Source organism: Porites lutea, chromosome 6 (assembly GCF_958299795.1).
Source record: "Porites lutea chromosome 6, jaPorLute2.1, whole genome shotgun sequence".
Taxonomy (NCBI): domain Eukaryota; kingdom Metazoa; phylum Cnidaria; class Anthozoa; order Scleractinia; family Poritidae; genus Porites; species Porites lutea.
The window spans coordinates 6790741-6808664 of record NC_133206.1 but is presented as its reverse complement, the minus strand read 5'-3'; the positions used below and the strand labels follow the sequence as shown (position 1 = coordinate 6808664).

The window sequence follows — 17924 nt, the reverse complement described above, 5'->3', positions numbered from 1 at the left end:
CTCCTCAGTATGTCTGTCTCCGACCTTGGTGTTGGTTTAGTAGCGCAGCCACTGCAAATTTATCTCCTTGTTAGTATCATAAATATTCTCTCTCCGCCGCACATTTGGCCTGATCACTATGAAGCTGTATTAAAAGCGTACAGAGTCGTGGCCAACGTCTTAACGTATGCTTCGTTTTTTAGCATCGTGGCTTTGAGTGCTGACAGATTTTTGGTGATACGCCTTCAGCTCCGATACCAGGATGCGGTAACTCATAAACGCGCCATTGCTGGTGTCATTTCATTTTGGCTGTTGAGTGCCTTCCTTCCGTTGCTTCGATTTCTTGAGTGGCTCCCAGAGAACAAGAGTTTCATTTTGTTTGTTACCATTCAGTTCATTTGTCTCATCATCTCAGGCCTGTTTTACTTCATGATTTTTTTAGCCTTGCGACAGCACGCAGCCCAAGTTCAAAACGTGCCAGTTGAATGCGGAGAGAGGAATGAAGCGGTAAATGCAGCAAGAGAGAGAAAAGCGGCATTCGGCGTATTTTATGTGTATCTCACATTTGTGGCTTGTTATCTACCACAGATTTGTTTCAATATTGCCGGAAAAATAATTGATATTGAGCGACGACCCTTTTTGGTATATAAAGGAAACCTCCACGCTACGAATTTGCTTGTACTCAATTCCTCTCTGAGTCCACTGATTTACTGCTGGAAGATGAGACGCATTCGGCAGGCCATGATAGACGTACTGCGTAAACCCTTTCAAAACTAAGAGAACTGCCGGCAACTGTGGATTAAGACAGGAAAGCTGAGCAAGAAAAACTTGTAATTAAAACTGTTGCTTGTTGGCTGTTTTTAGAAATAGAACGATTGAAAGAAATAGATAATAATAATAATTACAAGAAGAAGACGAAGAAGAAGAAGAAGAAGAAGAAGACCACGAAGAAGAAAAAAAACAAGGCGACGACGAGGACTAAGGAAACCCCCGAGAGGAAGAAAAGGAAATAGAAGAAGAAGATGATGACGAAGAAGAAGACGAAGACGAAGAAGAAGAACGAAGTAGAAAAAAGAGAAGAATTGGAAGAAGAAGAAGAAGAAGAAGAAGAAGAAGAAGAAGAAGAAGAAGAAGAAGAAGAAGAAGAAGAAGAAGAAGAAAAAGAAAAAGAAGATGAAAAACAAGAAGAAGAAGAAGTCATAGAAGAAACACAAAAACCACAGCAGCAGCAGCAACAACAACAATCAGTGGATGATTTTTGTCCACGGAAAACTGATTTAAGATTGCGTGTCACTGAAAATACAAGAATATTTTCAAACGAGTTTTAGATAAACGTATGATAGAAGGTATTCCGAGTAAACAAGAGGACAACGGTACCGTTTTAAATTATTCAAAACATGCTAAGTATTATATAAGATAACGACGGTCATTGATTCATCAAATGGGTTACTGAATACTTCACAAGTTGTGTGTACTATAAACTGTAAAATAAAAGCAAATAGAAAAGGATAGTGTGGTATTAATTTTGGTTTAAACTCGACAACTGGAATGGCTGCAAACTGCAGAGTGCGCCACAAGAAAATTGGACAGTGCGGCAGTGTAAATAGGATCATCATGAAATTGAGCTCTGGGTATGTTATCGCTAACCGAGTCCTTTCGATGAGTCCATTCATTTCAATTCAAAGAGGACAGACGGCAAATTGTTGTTGCTCGAAATATCTAAAAGTCGTAGCTGTTCATCAGTAGGATGCATAAAAGGTGTGCAATTCCGCAATTCGTTTCTGCTCCATTAAATCCTACACCAATAGTAGAACGTTTTAAGAGGCGCCACCCACAATGTGAGCACATCTACTGACTGTCATATTTCGGTTATATATCGTATAGCTTTCATATATCGTGCCCTGTTTCTTAACTTGGACTGTATGATAATGTATGATAATTATGGTAAATTGCTTTTAATTTTTTTATGTTAGGTTCCTTACTGGCGCGACAAAAATTGGGTGGGAAAAAGAAGGCGAATAATAGACACTTTCTGTTAAATGGTAATTGTGTTAATACCTTTCGAATTTTTTTTAATAGTTCCCTCGTATTTTATTTTAACAAAACTGTCGCGGTTGATTAGTTATTTGTTCTAGCCCAAGCTGTCGTTTATCTGAATAGATTGTGAAAAGGAAAACGTTTTTTTTTATTAGGGATTAACATTAGCACAAACACCTGCCTGTCTGTTATGTTCTAAGTACACTCTCTATACAAAAACATTCGAACGTGTTTAAAGATAAAAATATCACTTCTTTAGCTAAAAATATTTCCGGCCTTGATTAAAAAAATATCAACGGAAGTTGATCAACGTCTAGCTCTGCGAATGGAACTTCATTCCACAATAGACCCTTCAACGATTTTTTCAATTGTTGGCTTAGAACAGTTAGTGAAAATCCATCGACATCGGTGAAAAATGGGCTCAGGAAGAAAAACATTGCCCAAAGTTTTTGAATGATTTGTCGAAAAAGAACAAACCTATTAGCGTCTTTTAAAGTTGCAAAATTTTACAGACGTTTGTATAGTGGGAAGCACTAAACATTTGGAAAAATTGGTCGAATTTGGGGATCTATATGCAAATAAAACTTATATATTGTTGTTGTTGATGTTGTAGTGAAGAGATCTAGAAAGAAGTGTCAGATACATAATCCGGCAGTGAAAGAAGTATTTTTTTTTCTCAGCGAAGGTAATTTGTCAGTGGTAAGAAGCTTTAATTTCGTATTCCTGGCTGCAAGTCCAAACCCACTCACTTGACAATGTATGAGAACAATTCATACATTTATTTACGTAGTTTACAAAGGATATCTTGGAAAACAGCATGAATCAAAAATGAATCATATATCAATGCGGTCAAAGCCACTATTTTTGTTATTTGCCACAATTGTTAGGTCGTTTCTTTTTAGGTGGTTTCGGTGTCCATGGTTTCTTTTGAGCTGCTCCTTCGCGTAGTTTTTCTTGACGTAACCAGTCACATTTTTTCTCTGCCCCGCGTTTGCGAATTTCACAGGGCAATCTGTAAGGCAAACGTTAGATACAACAGAATAACTAACGGAATTAGCGAAAGAGAAAAGCATAAATTGTGAGAAATAAAAAAGATCCGAAAATAAATTGTTTTGAAAACCACCGGTTGTTGGGCCACTGTTAGCTTGCAGTACATACCGCGAGCGCAGTGCCTGCGTGGCAGGCGTTTGAAAGGAAAGGGAAAGGGAGTTTTAGGCGCGAGGGAAACGCGAGGGGCGCTCGAGGAGAGGGGGAAGGACTTGTGTCTGCATTACAGAGTCGTTAGCCTGGGGTCGCCGACGTGATCGTACTTGGGTTAAGGACTGGTCGATATTTATCGCCTGTGGGAGGGGGGCGGAGGTGGATTTTAGGGGGGATCACTTGATTTTTGGGAGAACAAAAGGGGGGAATAGTCGTAACTGAGAACCCAAAAGGGGGTGTCTCTGAAAAGTTTGGAAGGAGTAAGAGGGGGGACAACTCATATTTGCTTGGAAAATGAAGGCATGGGAGAGGTGGGGGGGGGGGGGGGGGGGGGGAGAATCGCGAGAGCCATCAAAAGTTATTAGGGGGGATCACTTCGGTGAAGTAACATTCAAAGGTGTGATCGGCTAAATTTCACCTTGTTTAGCCTGAAATCCTCCGCCCCCGCCTAGGCGTAATAACCGGTCCCCGTGAGCCATAATAGGACAGGTCGTATTATGATCTCTTGCCGGTGCCTTAGTAACGTCCTCCAAGCAGAGCCGATATCCTTTTTATGAGCCCTTACGGACTCAACGGGCGCTTTCTATTGAACAAAATTCCGTTTGAAATTCAATTTCGGAAATTCCACGTGCCCAATGGAACGATACTGTGACTATATACGTTTGCACAGACCCTACCCAGGCCACCGCGCGTTTGGTTATTGTTCTTGTAAGCAGGATACAAAAGAGCGGTACGGGGGACAACAATTTGGTCAAATGGAAAGGAACATTTCCTTCCCACCGGTCAAAGTGGACCATGCACCTTCAAATTTCGGTCGGAGCAAACCAAAGCGGTCCGTTCCATTGGATGTACCAACCAAAATTTTCGGAATTTTGGGTCGATTGGAAAGCGCCCAATGAATTGCTGGAAATACGTTTCGAATTTCCCTTCACCTGATTAGCATATTGGAGATGGCTTTTTTAACTTTTCAATTATGGCGTGTTCTCAAATGTTGGTAAACACTTTACATCTCAGAACACTTTTTCGTCACTGTTTCGCAGACTGACTTAACAAGAAGGTTATTTCCGTCTGTGGCGCAAGCTGCAGAGTTGCTCGTTGTCAGGTTTTAAGGATTCAATGAAATTTCAAATTTTTGGAACGAAGAAAGGTGTCTGTAATATAAATGTGTCGTTTTTAAAGAATGGCCGCAAGAAGAGACGGACAAGGTTAGCTCGTAATCTACTTCCCCCAGTATAAAAACCTGGATATGAACTGGTTGTAAGGGCCTATTTCCGCGGCGGCCCCCTCTTCCCCAAGCAATGTTGATTGTCATGAAAAAGACTCGAATTCATGACGTCGTCACTTTATCATGGGAGAAGGAGGGAAAATGAATTATTTCGAAGACGAACAGGGTTTAGTAACTCTTTAATAGCTGTAAATGTGTATTAATTTTAAGCGTGTGCACCTTCACCTGCATTTGGTGATGATATTTGTAACGTACTGAATGGTGAGGTATAAAGCCATGCAGCAATAATCAGTCAACCAAATAACACTCATCACATCAAATGTGTCCTGCCATGTCCAGTTCATTAATGTAGAGTGGAATCTTGCCCAAAAATCTAGTAAACGCAAACAGTCAGAGATAAATAAGTATGAAGTATTACTTTAAGTAATACACAGTATAAAGTGGTTTATTTCTTATGAATTAAAGCTCGAATTTTAATAATATTCAAAAACAGTCGACCTCGATTATCTCATTCTCAGTTGTTACCAAAAGTCTTCTACAAAATTGAAACGACGACGGAGCTGTTCCTCTGTGTTTTCATTCACGTTAGGGTGAGTGATCGCTTTATGCAGCTTTCACAACTGAGGAGAACTGGATTCACTGTAGTTATACTACTACATGAGAAATTTCTGCAATTTGATTGGCTTAGAGCAGTGGTATTTCAGCTTAATTTGAAATACCTACCTTCTAAGGGTAGTAGTATAAACAATTAATAGCATGATTCCTACGTCATATTTGGCATATATACCACTTGTGATATTTCAAAATTGTCTCAAATTTCACTCACCTAACGGCTCGTGAAATAACGTATGACAATTTTGAAATATCATTCGTGGTATTTATGCCAAATATCATTACAAATCATGCTATTACCTATACAAATTTATAAGGGGAAGTTACGACTTCCGTCTTCTGTAGGCCGCGCGCAAAGCCACGCGCGCACTACAAAGCTTTTATCATTTTTTAATTCATAGCGTCATAAACACTTTGGACCAGTTCTAACGTACTATTAAGTCCATTGATGAAGGGCAACGCCCCAAACTCCATTTAAAACCTGACACTTTCGCTAATGCTTTACTTTTTAATAGATATTTCCTTCACTTACTTTCTAAAGCCCCTCGCATCTTACCGAATTTTTTTCCCGTTATTTTTTAGTAATAATTCAGGTCTATTTTAACCGGTAAATATGACTAAAACAACTTGAGACTGAAAACTTTGCATCGATCTACCTTGATTAAAGTGAATCTGACAAAAAAAAGGTTTATAAAAGTTTTTATGATGTGACATGCTATCTTGATGGTGCGCGCAAGAGTCCTTATCTATTTGGAACAATAAGAAACCACAGATTAAGTAAAATAAAACCAAATGTAACCTTTCACAGCAAGCAGGGGTTATGAAGAGAAAATTTTGAATCAAAGAAATGACTTTTTTTTTGATACTGATCAACTTTAGCTAGTGCGTAATGTTTTGGAATGCAACATTGGCACAGCATTTGATACTGAGAGAGCGAACTGAATTATAGTCGGCACTAGGAAAAATAACGATTTTTGCTTTCGCCATGCGCCTTTCTACCCCAGCTTACGCAAGATGAAAATAATTTGAAGATTCCTTTTTTAAAAATAAACTCTTACCTTGCTTAATAATGTTTGCTGAGGCAGCCGAAGTTCCTAACACTGTTGAGAGCACATTAATGTAGATTAAAAAGGCTTTCATTTTGTCAAGAACGTCTTAATTTTCTCCTTTCCAAATGCAACACGATTCATCTCGCTTCCCGACGTGGAAAGACTAAAAAAGTTGACGTCATAAAGACAAAATTTAACGTTTATCTGCGCGAGCTCAACGCCGAACGAGACGGTTTGAACTTCTGAGGCTATCTTTTTTAGACTTTTTGATCAATTTTTTTGGAGAGAGGGGAGGTTTCTGCCGTTGTTTTTGTGTTTTTTCCCCAAATATTTCATCTGAAGGGCGGAGATCGCTTCTAATTCTCCTTTGATACAGTTCAAGGTAATTTAATATATTTAAACACAAAATTCAATTCTCTACCGTTAACCGCCTCTCGTTGTTGATACATGACGTTTATCAGCAAGCTGTTCCAAGTAAGCTGTTTCGTGGCTATTGCTCGTGTATTACAAACACTCGAAAACTTCCGTAAGCCGAGAAAACACAACCCTGACAACCGATTACGTATCGGACCGACCGCAAAAAGCTGAACCTGTAACAAACGTACGATTAGCCAATCGCATTCAAGGATTTTTAGGACTGTTGTCAAATGAGATACTTCTGGAGAAAAGTACCGTTTCTGATTCTATTCTTACAAGTTGCGAAAAAGCAAAAATGAATCCCTAAACGATTTTTCTTTTTTCAATTTAAGTCATCAAAGAATTAGATTCAATGTTGACTAAAGTCAGTACACATTAGAGGAATGTATTTTATTGAACCTACAATTGTAGTCTTAAACTAAGATAGGCATTTTTGATTTTCTATCAATGGAAATTTTATTTGTTAAAAACCTGTTACGGTAACTGTTTAACAATGTGAAATTAACTTCGTCTTTAGCTGGTTGATAAGTCTTCATTAGCTGTGAAGTGAAAACGTTAGATCAGTGCGAATAAATCTTTTAGAAAACATTGCTTGTAATTTTCTTTTTGTAGGTTGATTTTTTTTCTCGAGCTGTTCTTCAGAATTATGGGAAAGATTGAAATTGATTACAAACAGAACGTTGCACATAGACTAAAGCTAGTTTGAAAAAAAGAAAAAAAGATTTTGAACAGTATTACGACTTTGGAGTAAATTAATGAGATTCACGCCAAAATTATTCTTTTACCTTAACACAAAAGTAAATGCGACGTGTCAAACGAAGAACCAATATTAAAAAAGAGCGTGCACGACCCCGCCAGGACTCGAACCTGGAATCTTCTAATCCGAAGTCAGACGCCTTATCCATTAGGCCACGAGACCAAGACATTTATTGTCGAATTTCCTTTATTACATTTGACAATCGTGAAGTACAAATACCCACTGTGCTATGTTTTCTAACTTGTCTTCAGTTTATGCTGTGTTCGAGGTCAAAACTGTGACAAGCCTACACTTCATCGATGGGCAGCGTGTGGACATGACCTAAATAACTCCAGCCTGCACATGTAGTACATTCGATAAAGTGGAACTCCGTTGTTACGATCACCAATGGGCCAAAAATATTTGGCCGTATTAACTAAGGTTTTTTTTTTTTACAAGAAAATGTCGGCCGTTTATTCGCGACCATTGCATTGCCCACTTATACACCCTGTTTGCCCCGCAACCTCCCCCCCCAACACCAAATTTTGCATGAGCACTGTCTTCATTCTTTCTTGGTGGGGGGAGCGGACTACTGTAATGTCCCCCCTGTAATAGCCGGTAGAAATTGGAAACAATGTTGCTTTGGTGAAGGTCTGGGGGGAGGGGGTACAAAAAGTTTATTTCGGAGCAATGCGAAAGTGGCGAATTTCTGTGTTCGTTGTGACGTAAGTTGTTAGCGTCTTTTCATTCATTTATACCACGTTATTTGCTGATCGATTTTCAAACTCTTTTCCATCATTGTTATGGCTGCCGTGAAAACGCAACTCGAGGTGTCCCCCTCCAATTATCACTCTTGGAAGGTATTTCACCTTCATTATCAAAACCTTTATTCATTTTCCCCGTTTCGTGTCCTGTCGTCTGCAGTTGACTCTTTTGAGGAGTAAAGCCGTTCGTCGACACTTTTTCTCCATGTCCTTGTTTGGGAGTGACAACCAGTTGTTCAACATCGCTGCAGTCGCTGTCTTCCTCTGGGTCAGTTTTACTATCGTAACCTGTCTTGGGAATGCGACAGTCACAGAGACAGCAGCAGAATGTTACTGGAAATCAATTGTTAGAGGTTAGATCGGCATGAGCATAACAGTTCATTAAGCTAATTTCCGCAGGAGAATCAATCGCCTCCTGATTCAAATTCCAGAATCCATGAAAGTTTTGCCTGTGGAATCGAAAATCCTGGGCTCTAGAATCGGAAATTCAGGGCGCGATCCATTCAACCAAAATTTCCGGAAATTTCGGTCCAAAACTCAATGGATCAGTTCGGTCCACCCGGAAAAGTTTCGAAAAAATCGGGTCCACCTTCAGAGGTGGACCACTTTTCCCGGTCGGACCGGTTGGAATTTTGGTTGAATGGATAGCGCCCTCAGTTCAAGGAATCCGGAACGCCGCTAGTCCGGAATCCAATACCTTTAATCCGGAATCCAAGACTGCCTTGGATTACCTTATGTGGGGCGAAATCGAGCTCAGAGTGTTGAGAAACAAGCGGACGTGGGCACCGTATAGATAGGCGCGAACATGATTGCAAAAGAGACGAAATTCTAGGGAAGTCCGGACTTTTCTTTGCTCCTTCCCCATTCCATGGAATTTTTTTTGAGATTGGACCCTCTGAAACTCCGTTTCCTGCGCTCCCTGGAACATGGACCGGATGAGTAAATTAAGTGAGAAAACTAAGGATCAACTCTAGTTACGTAAAGAAATACAAAATTATTTGATTCATTTTACTTCAGAAAGTGAGAGTACCCGGGACCTTGACACTACTCAGTATGGCCTCCCGCCTCACTGGCGAAACCTCTGCTTGCACATCGGAGGCTTTCTGTCAATCTCTAATTATAATTTAACTGAAACTTCAGCACTGATAACGCACGTTCCGTAAAAATCAAATCTATTTGTGTAAGTGGAATGGATCCCAGGCCAATCTCGTGCCAAGAGTCCGCTTTCCTTTTTGTGATCGTTAGCACCCTGGTTATGGTCCACTATAGGGTTTTTTGTGTTTTTCAGTGTATGGAACAATATATCCTGACATCCATTCATTTAAGGGAATGCTGTTTCCTGAATCCTGGACACTGGAATCTGGGAAACTTTTTTATAGAATCCGAAATCCTGAGCTTTGGAAATCGAAATACAGCTCAAGGAATCCAGATCCCACTAACGATTGGAATCCGGAATCCAAGTTTCACTGACAAAATTCAGTACATGTCTACTTTGAATCCGGAACCCGCGGCGCGGGAATCCAGAATCGGACTGTCTCGGATTCCCTCATCGGTACATCATACGTACCTAAACACCATGTAACTACAATTCTTTAACGCAAATGGGTGCTGACCAAAACGAAACTGGACTCTTAAGACGGGATTTGGAAGGGACCCGGCTAACGCAGGCTTGAGTAAGCACGCTTGGTTTACTTACTTAATACAATGGTGGCAAATAAAGCCAGCGCCATAACTTGCCACAATCTCAGGCCCCACAGATTTTTCTCGGTCACTGGAAGCGGAGTAGTTGAAGTGAGCCTGGGTACTAATGTCTTCACCTTCGGTGTTGGAATGAAAACATCATTGTTGTTCTGCGCAAAACACGATAGTACCTGGAAAAAAGAAAAAATATAAAAATAAATATTGTTTTTTTTGTCCTGCTATCTCATGAGACAGTTTAGTACCTTGACCTAAAATGAATAGGAAAAGAATGACAAAGAAATATCGCAAAAACAAACAAACAAACAAACAAACAAACAAACTAAAAAAATGCAAGCATTCTCCCGGGTTTAAGTTTGATCTTTAATTTTAAATACTTCGAAAAAGCAGATGGCTCATTAATATTTTTTTTTCTACAAACATATTTAATAATTGATTTTTTCTGTACTTACTATAGGCTCAGTCTCTTATCATGAATTAAATATCACAACAACAGAGGCTGTAATCAACCACAAGTTGTCCCTTATTTAGCTAAAACCCCATCATGGCTCACAGATTGCCTTGCATTCAAAGCACCAGTTTTGTGTCTCTCAGTATATAACTTGTTTGAAGATCTATTTTGAATTCATTTTGCAGTGAATTAAATACAATCAGTGAAGAACTGCATGCCATGTTGAGTTCTTCTCTTGAAGAAATTCGTAAAGCTAGTAAGTTCAAATATCTATTCTAATGTTCTTAAAGCACAGCCCGAACGAAAAATCCTGATGATGCTGACAGTTTGCTATGTTGAGTACATTTTGTGATCACAGAAATTTGGCGTCCTCTTCTAATGCGGGAGTTCCCCAGGGTTTCAGTTCTTTTATAGCTTTAATTTAGTTTTAATCTTAAAAGCACTGGGAAACTGAATTTAATTCTTAAAACTGTTGTATTAAGCTTCCTATCAAGGTACTAGGCCTACCTGAAATCCATGCCAAACTAGAGCCATCTTAAATAGCACAGGAATTTTAACGACATCTGTCTTTGCCATTGTGCAATAAATCGAGTCCAAGAGGGTTGTTAATTTATTTCATGAACATGATATACAAAAAGGAAAATGAAATTGTCAACGGTTGACACCGTTGAAGACAAAGAAGCGATATATTTCACCCACTAATGATATTTAAAGGACCATTTAGGTCTGATGAAGAATACCCACGTGGTTTGATTGGACGCTTCGACTGAGGTGATCAGCAAACCACTTGCGAGGGAACATGTCATTAATAATGGTTATTGCTGTTGTCTATTCATGCTCACGTATAGAAGATTATGCACTGAAACAATTTTTCCCCCGGTATTTGAGTAGTGGGCATTATTTTGATTTCCATTAATTACGATTTACGCTGCTGATTTTGTCGGTATTCAAGAATCTTCTGTGCTATTCTGTAGTTTATATTTCATTGGCTTTTATTAACAAAAATAAACAAAACAAATTGGAAAATACCATAACCCAACCAGTCTAGTCACAATAAGTTTCTTGGGCCGTCACGCCAAGGTGCAATGACGGTTTTTTTATGCGTTTTTCTGCAGGTCTGATAACAGATATTCTTATCTCTCTACTCTGTACGACAGATATTTGTATTTCGGTAACTGGCTTCATGGAGACCTCAGACAGTAACAGACACCAAGAATCCCAAACTGGTTGGCCAGGTAGGTCGGTTACTCTCTAAAAGGCTGTCATAAACACACTGTTTCCCACACTGTTTATTAATTATGACAAATTTTACAGGAAGCAATATCCACTGCCCGCAGTTCACAGATTAGCTAGTCGAGGCGAGCAGTGGTTACACGTATGTAATATATATACAGATAGATCACAAGAAAGACTAGAGAAAAAGAGTAGTGAAATAAATAAATAAAAATAAATTCAATTTAATTCAGTTTACAATCATGTACATTGAATATAAGAAGCCGAGTTTTCCGGAATTTTTTTTTATTAAGTCGGGTAAATCAATATAATTATTTTCTTCTGAAAGTATTCGGAGTAAACTGTCGTGGACATTGATTTTAAAGACAATATTCAAGTAGAGAAACACAGGAAAGACTCATAATAACTACCGGTACATATTAATTACGAGCGCGCTACACATCTATATTCTACAAATGATGAATTATTTAAGCAATAGATCACAGTTTCTATGGGTTTACCGGCGTGATAACCCATGCACGCGGAATGTTGGGAGAACACGAGAAAAACTTAAAGTTTTTAATGAGTTTACCGGCACAATAAACCATAGGTTTTTAACCAATCAGAACGCGCGTACTATCTTAGTTATTTTATAAAATTCAATATATTACAGTACAAAACATTTGCGTTGTATACTTGAATTCCTCGTTTAACACCGACTTCTTGACCATAGCTTTTTGCTTTTTGTTCCGAGGGAAACTATGAGAACTATTTGTCCATCTTTTTAACTCTGGTTAAATTACCTCTGCTCGCGCAGGCTACATCTTATGTCACTTTTGAGCACATGTGATTTAGCCATCACAACTTAGTAACTCAAGAACGGAATGTTATGCCAGCCGATTGTCAAATATCAAACAAACCAAAAGCTCAAAATAAGGTTCCAACTTTTTAACCGTGAATCTGCCTAGTATTAAATCCCAACGTACATATATTAACCGAAATTTTCTTCCCCGAACGATCCCGAAAATCAAAGAACCCGTTCTGGTAGTAACTTAGACTTGCCTACAAGTCGAGCTCCAATTTTTTCACGAGCGCGAAGCGCGAGTGGTAGATTTTTTATGTTACCGAAACCGGAAGTGAGAAGCGAAGAACTTTGAGAAAGTCTAGTAGTAACTCTGTTGAAAACGCAACCCTGTTATAGGTCATTATAGTCAACCCAGTCGTGAAAATGGGACCCCATCCAGCGGCCCATCCCCATTAGGCCATTACTAGGACCCCCCCCCCTTCCTCCGGCGTTTTCATGTTTAACACCTTTTAGGTTATTCCTATCCTGCCATCAAACGCTTTTTTCTGAAACTAAGTGAAACTAGCTGATCGCGTAATTTTTGTGCAACACAGGAGACAAATCAAATTCGTTTATGATCATTATAATCATTAACATGTGATCTTTTTCTGTCTTAGCTCTTCATTGGTGGTAGAGGGTAGTGAATTAAGTGAACAGCCTGACTCGTGCGTTGTGAAGAGAAAGAGAGTCCAGGGTGGGCCACAGATGTTGCAACTCAGTCTGGACGGAAAGCGATTATACTTTACATCATCGCTGTACAGTGTATGGGACAACAAGTTTTATCCCAGCCTCCCCTAGTACGGCAGTCAGCATTTTCATTGATAAGAAAAGATAAAAAAATTACTTAATTATTTCCTTCCTCGGAAGTCTGGTTTTATGGACTGTGGACGTAATCACACGACGACGACGTAAAGGAGTGAAAACGCGGCGTTCTTTGATTCTCTTAATTTCAAAATTCATCGCGATTTTCCCAACTTGCTTACCTTGTCAAATGTAGTCGAACTCTCTTGGAGCTGAATTCCTGACTATTCAAGTTCAGAAAGAGAGAGAAAAATTCGTTTTTGTTTGTTCACGTCCTCCATAAATTATAATAGGCGATTTTTGTCGAAGTCGTGCAGTAACGGCAAAGAAATGTATAACTAAAAAGTTTAACCAAATGTCATGTGGGGAGTCTTTGTGCTAACTAATTGAACCTATGATGACCTTCCTGTTGCCAACTCCATGAGTATTTTCGTATTTTCTGAAAAATACCCTGCCATTCTAGAAGCTTCTCCTTTCTCATAAAACATTCATTCAACGGCCACCATTCCAGAACGGCCGTTCTCTCCGAGTTAACAGATGTAGAGATGATCGACTGTAGCATTTTTTCTCTTACGCTTTTCTTCACAGGAAAGATAGCATGTTGCTTCAAGTGGACGTTGATACAGTGAATGGTGGTCTCAAGTTGAACCCTGATTTCTGCGTTGATTTTGGAGAGGAACCCGATGGACCCGCCCTTGCACATGAAGTGCGATATGCGGGAGGAGACTGTTCTTCTGACATATGGCTGTAAAGTCTCATGTCTTGATCCCTCCACAGTATGGAATTCCATCATTATATAACCGAATTATATAGCCATAATTCAATTGTCCGGTTTGACGCAGACTAAGAACTATGTAACGGCCAACGTAACCTTTCAGTGATTTCATTAAGTTTTTGCACTGTGTTTTGATACGCCGGTTTTAATAGATCCTTTCCGAGCTCGTATTGTGCGTGTTGCGACAATGTGTAATTAGAATTTTATACTCTAGATTGCTAGGTAACATTTTACCTTCAATTGTACTTTAAATGTGTACTCGTTTTTTATCACTTTTTTATCAACAAAGAAAAAAGTTCAGAAATTCCAATTCTTTATGTTTAAAAAAGAGCTAGCGTGAAGGAGTAGCCTCTCTTTTTAAACAATTCAGTCCATTCCCTGGCACGATTCTATAAAACAATTAACCTGCCAGCAGGGTCTTTCTTCTTTACTTACTTTTTGCTACTTTGTTTTTGCGCAATATGTTGACTTAATGGTGTCCTATACTTCGACTACTGCGAAGACAGACCGAGCTTGCTATCTGCGAGGTATTTTCCCGCCATTTCTCTACATATACCATTCTTGAGTCTGTCCAAAAATGAAGCATTCCTTTGTTAATTTAGAAAAAATATTTTCAACCGCTGAGCAACAAGCAGATTTAAATGAATAAAGTCTGTGTTTGTACGTGCAATAAAACTGTGTTGGTCCCGGTTTTGGCACTCATTTGATGAATTTCGTAAGATAGAATAGCCTAGTGCCCTGTCGCCTTTTAAATAATATATAGGGTGGAAATGTATAAAACCTTGTTGTAAGTCGTGCAACTTTCCTTCTCAGTACCACTTCGGTAAATAATTGTTTAGTATTATTATTCGCGGCCACGTCCTTAACATCCGATCGTGTGATGTCCCCTAATGGTTCATTTTCCACAGTTGTGAATACCCAGTTTGTGTTAGAACGAGGACAAGGCGGGGTGTTCGGTTGGGTGGGGGGGGGGGGGGGGGGGGGAATTCGAAGTTGTGCGCTTTTTTGAAAAGGAGGCGTAATTTGACCTATATATGAGTCTTGCACAGACGAGGTGGACGCTGCGTATTCAAAATTTGAATGTCTAGGCTACCCGAAAGGACAAAGAAAAACCAGCATGTTCAGTTTTTACGCCACCATCGCAATAGGGCAGTTTTTCCCAGTTATTCTCGCGTTTCCCAGATAAAAGTGAACGAAGGCAACAAGAACAGGGGTGACAAATTTAAAAGTGGCAAAAGATATTTTGTTTAATCATCTTTATCTGAAACTCAGGTTCATATTTGCTTGCAAAGCACTGCCATTACATCAGATCATGTAGTATCCATTACACAAACTAATACATTAAAATAGACAAAGGTAATTTGATTACAATTTAAAACAGGAATTGCTAAATATACAGTATTGAATAGATAATATTAAATACAGGTTGTCAACTTAACCGAGTTATATCTACTTTGCAATAAATTTAAAATGATGTTAATTTTTGAAGAAATTCAGATAAACACTTCAGACAGCGTTTACCAAAAACCTCCCCCTTACCTCCCCCATTAAGAACGTGCATTGTTTGGAATGATTTCCAAGGAAATAAGGAAATAAGAAGACTGAGAGAAGCAATGATACTTTAATATCGAGAAAAGGCAAGATGCTGATTGCCAGCTGCCTAATCTGGAGTTAAACTGTTGGGAGTTAATATTAAAATATAGTAACTGCATGTCATAAAGAATTCCATGCGCTTGCATTGCTTTCGAGGCGAACTGGATCCGGTTTCGGAGCGAACATGAAGGCCGAAGAAGACGCCAGTGAGCGGACGCGAAATTCGATAGTAACGAGATCTAGAGGGAGCTATTGAATTAAAACCGCATAAAGCCATTGTGGTTCGAAAGCAAACCAGAACAATAAGCTTCAAGCGAGTGAACCATCTATTTTTCAGCTCTCTCATTTTTTTTTTTCTTAGACACCTGCGGGCACAAAATGGATAGCGCTCGAGACACAAGCTTTTAATTCTCATTACTGTGGTAACATTATTTTACAACCTTAATTTCAGATTAAAACAATTTTTATTTCATTTTCCCACCGGTTTATCACTACAGTTTCTTTATAAGTCAATGCCTTTATTAACTCAACTGTTGCAGCTTGGTATAAATTTATAGAATAAATAGCATACAACCCTCTATTCCACATTCTTTATGTGGCTTATCCATTATCAACTCCTTTACATTACATATTGGGCTTATTATGTATAACGTTATGCACATAAACCAAATCTCATTCACGTTAAACGCAAAGAAAAACTCTACCCTCTACCCTCAAGGCAACCAAGACCACTGTTGAGGATCGAGAATGAAAAGTTACAAGATCGGTAACACTAATTGAAGTTAACAAAGTTGATGCACGTTCGGCAAGTGTACGGAATCCCGCGATTGAAAGAGTATTAGTCATGGAAATAAAGGTCACTCTATACACAACCAAGCATAAAATAATTGATAACGGCGACGGAAGGTTAACAAGAGCGCAAAAACATTCATGTAAATACATAGCGTTAAAAAGAAGATACACCATTAAACAAGTCGGTATAAATTTGGTTTACAACATCACGGTGACAGCTAGAGGCCCATTTTAGATTTACAGGAGGTCGGTTTTGGGCGAAGCTCGCATAGACATTTAAGTGTTTGCTATAGCGCGCGTTCGAAGTAATGGTAAGTGTCTTTGAAGATTGGCGCAAGCCGAAGTAGTCAATGATAGTGGTCGAAAGTTACCGAAAGTACCCCGAAGGATTGCGAGGGTGTTCATTAACATTATAGTGTTCACAAGTTGGCGATAGCGTGCGTTCCAAGTAATGGTATAAGTGTCTATGAAGATTGACGCAAGTCGAAGTAGTCAATGATAGTGGTCGGAAGTTACCGAAAGTACCCCCGAAAGATGGCGAGAGTATTCATTTTGACAAAGGCATATAGCCATTTACGATAGCGCCGGTTCGTAGAAATGGTAAGTAAACATGAAGATTTAACGCAGGCCGACGAAGTCAACGATAGTGGTCAAACGTTGCCGAAAGTATCCCCGAAAGATGGGGACAGTGTTGATTTCACTGAACGCAATTTTGTAAAGGCATTTAAGCGTTTGCCATAGCGCGTGTTCAAAGTTATGGTAGGTTTAGTATATGAAAATTAACGCAAGTCGAGGAAGTCAACGATAATGATCGGAAGTTACCGAAAGTACCCCCTAAAGATGGCGAAAGTGTTCATTACAGTCATTTAAGCGTTTATTAACTCAACAGTTGCAGCTTGGTATAAATTTATAGAATCAATAGTTGACAACCCACTATTCCACATTCTTAATGTGGCTTATACATTATCAACTCCTTTACATTACATATTGGGCTTATTATGTATAACGTTATATACATTAACCAAATCTCATTCACGTTAAACGCAAAGCAAATCTCTACGCTCTACCCTCAAGGCAACCAAGACCACAGTTGAGGATCGAGAATGAAAAGTTACGAGATCGGTAACACTACTTGAAGTTAACGAAGCTGATGCACGTTCGGCAAGTGTACGGAATCGCGCGATCGAAAGCGTATTAGTCATGGACATAAAGGTTACTAAAGCACTCTATACATAACAAAGGATAAAATAATTGATAACGGCGACGGAAGGTTAACAAGAGCGCAAAAACATTCATGTAAATACATAGTGTTAAAAAGAAGATACACCATTAAACAACGCGGTATAAATTTGGTTTACAACATCATGGTGACAGCTAGACGCCCATTTTAGATTTACAGGAGGTCGGTTTTGGGCGAAGCTCGCAAAGACATTTAAGTGTTTTCTATAGCGCGCGTTCGAAGTAACCAGTAATAAGTTTATAATGAAGATTGACGCAAGTCGAAGTAGTCAATGATAGTGGTCGAAAGTTACCGAAAGTACCCCGAAGGATTGCGAGGGTGTCATTTAACATTATAGTGTTCACAAGTTGGCAATAGCGTGCGTTCCAAGTAATGGTGCAAGTCTCTATGAAGATTGACGCAAATCGACTGTGGTCAATGATAGTGGTAGAAAGTTACCGAAAGGACCCCCGAAAGATGGCGTGAGTATTCATTTTGACAAAGCCATATAGCCATTTAC

General features: G+C 39.2%; 2 protein-coding genes, 1 non-coding gene and 1 pseudogene across 3 annotated transcripts; 2 read left to right on the top strand and 2 right to left on the bottom strand.

Moving 5' to 3' along the window:
• Nucleotides 1-9: 9 nt before the first annotated feature.
• Nucleotides 10-756, top strand: LOC140941823 (adenosine receptor A3-like). The gene has a single exon (XM_073390831.1). The coding sequence runs from the start codon at nt 10-12 to the stop codon at nt 754-756; it is 747 nt and encodes a 248-aa protein (XP_073246932.1).
• Nucleotides 757-7365: 6609 nt separating this feature from the next.
• Trnar-ucg (transfer RNA arginine (anticodon UCG)) lies at nt 7366-7438 on the bottom strand. The gene has a single exon. It is a non-coding gene; the product is annotated as a tRNA-Arg (tRNA).
• A 618-nt stretch (nt 7439-8056) lies between these two features.
• On the bottom strand, nt 8057-10830 carry LOC140940094 (uncharacterized). The gene is made up of 3 exons (XM_073388982.1): nt 10676-10830; nt 9716-9890; nt 8057-8352 (listed from the first exon to the last, which is right to left on the bottom strand). The coding sequence occupies exons 1-3, from the start codon at nt 10742-10744 to the stop codon at nt 8057-8059; spliced, it is 540 nt and encodes a 179-aa protein (XP_073245083.1). The 5' UTR covers nt 10745-10830.
• Nucleotides 10831-10869: 39 nt separating this feature from the next.
• On the top strand, nt 10870-13835 carry LOC140941822 (methanethiol oxidase-like; annotated as a pseudogene).
• The last annotated feature ends 4089 nt before the right edge of the window (nt 13836-17924 follow it).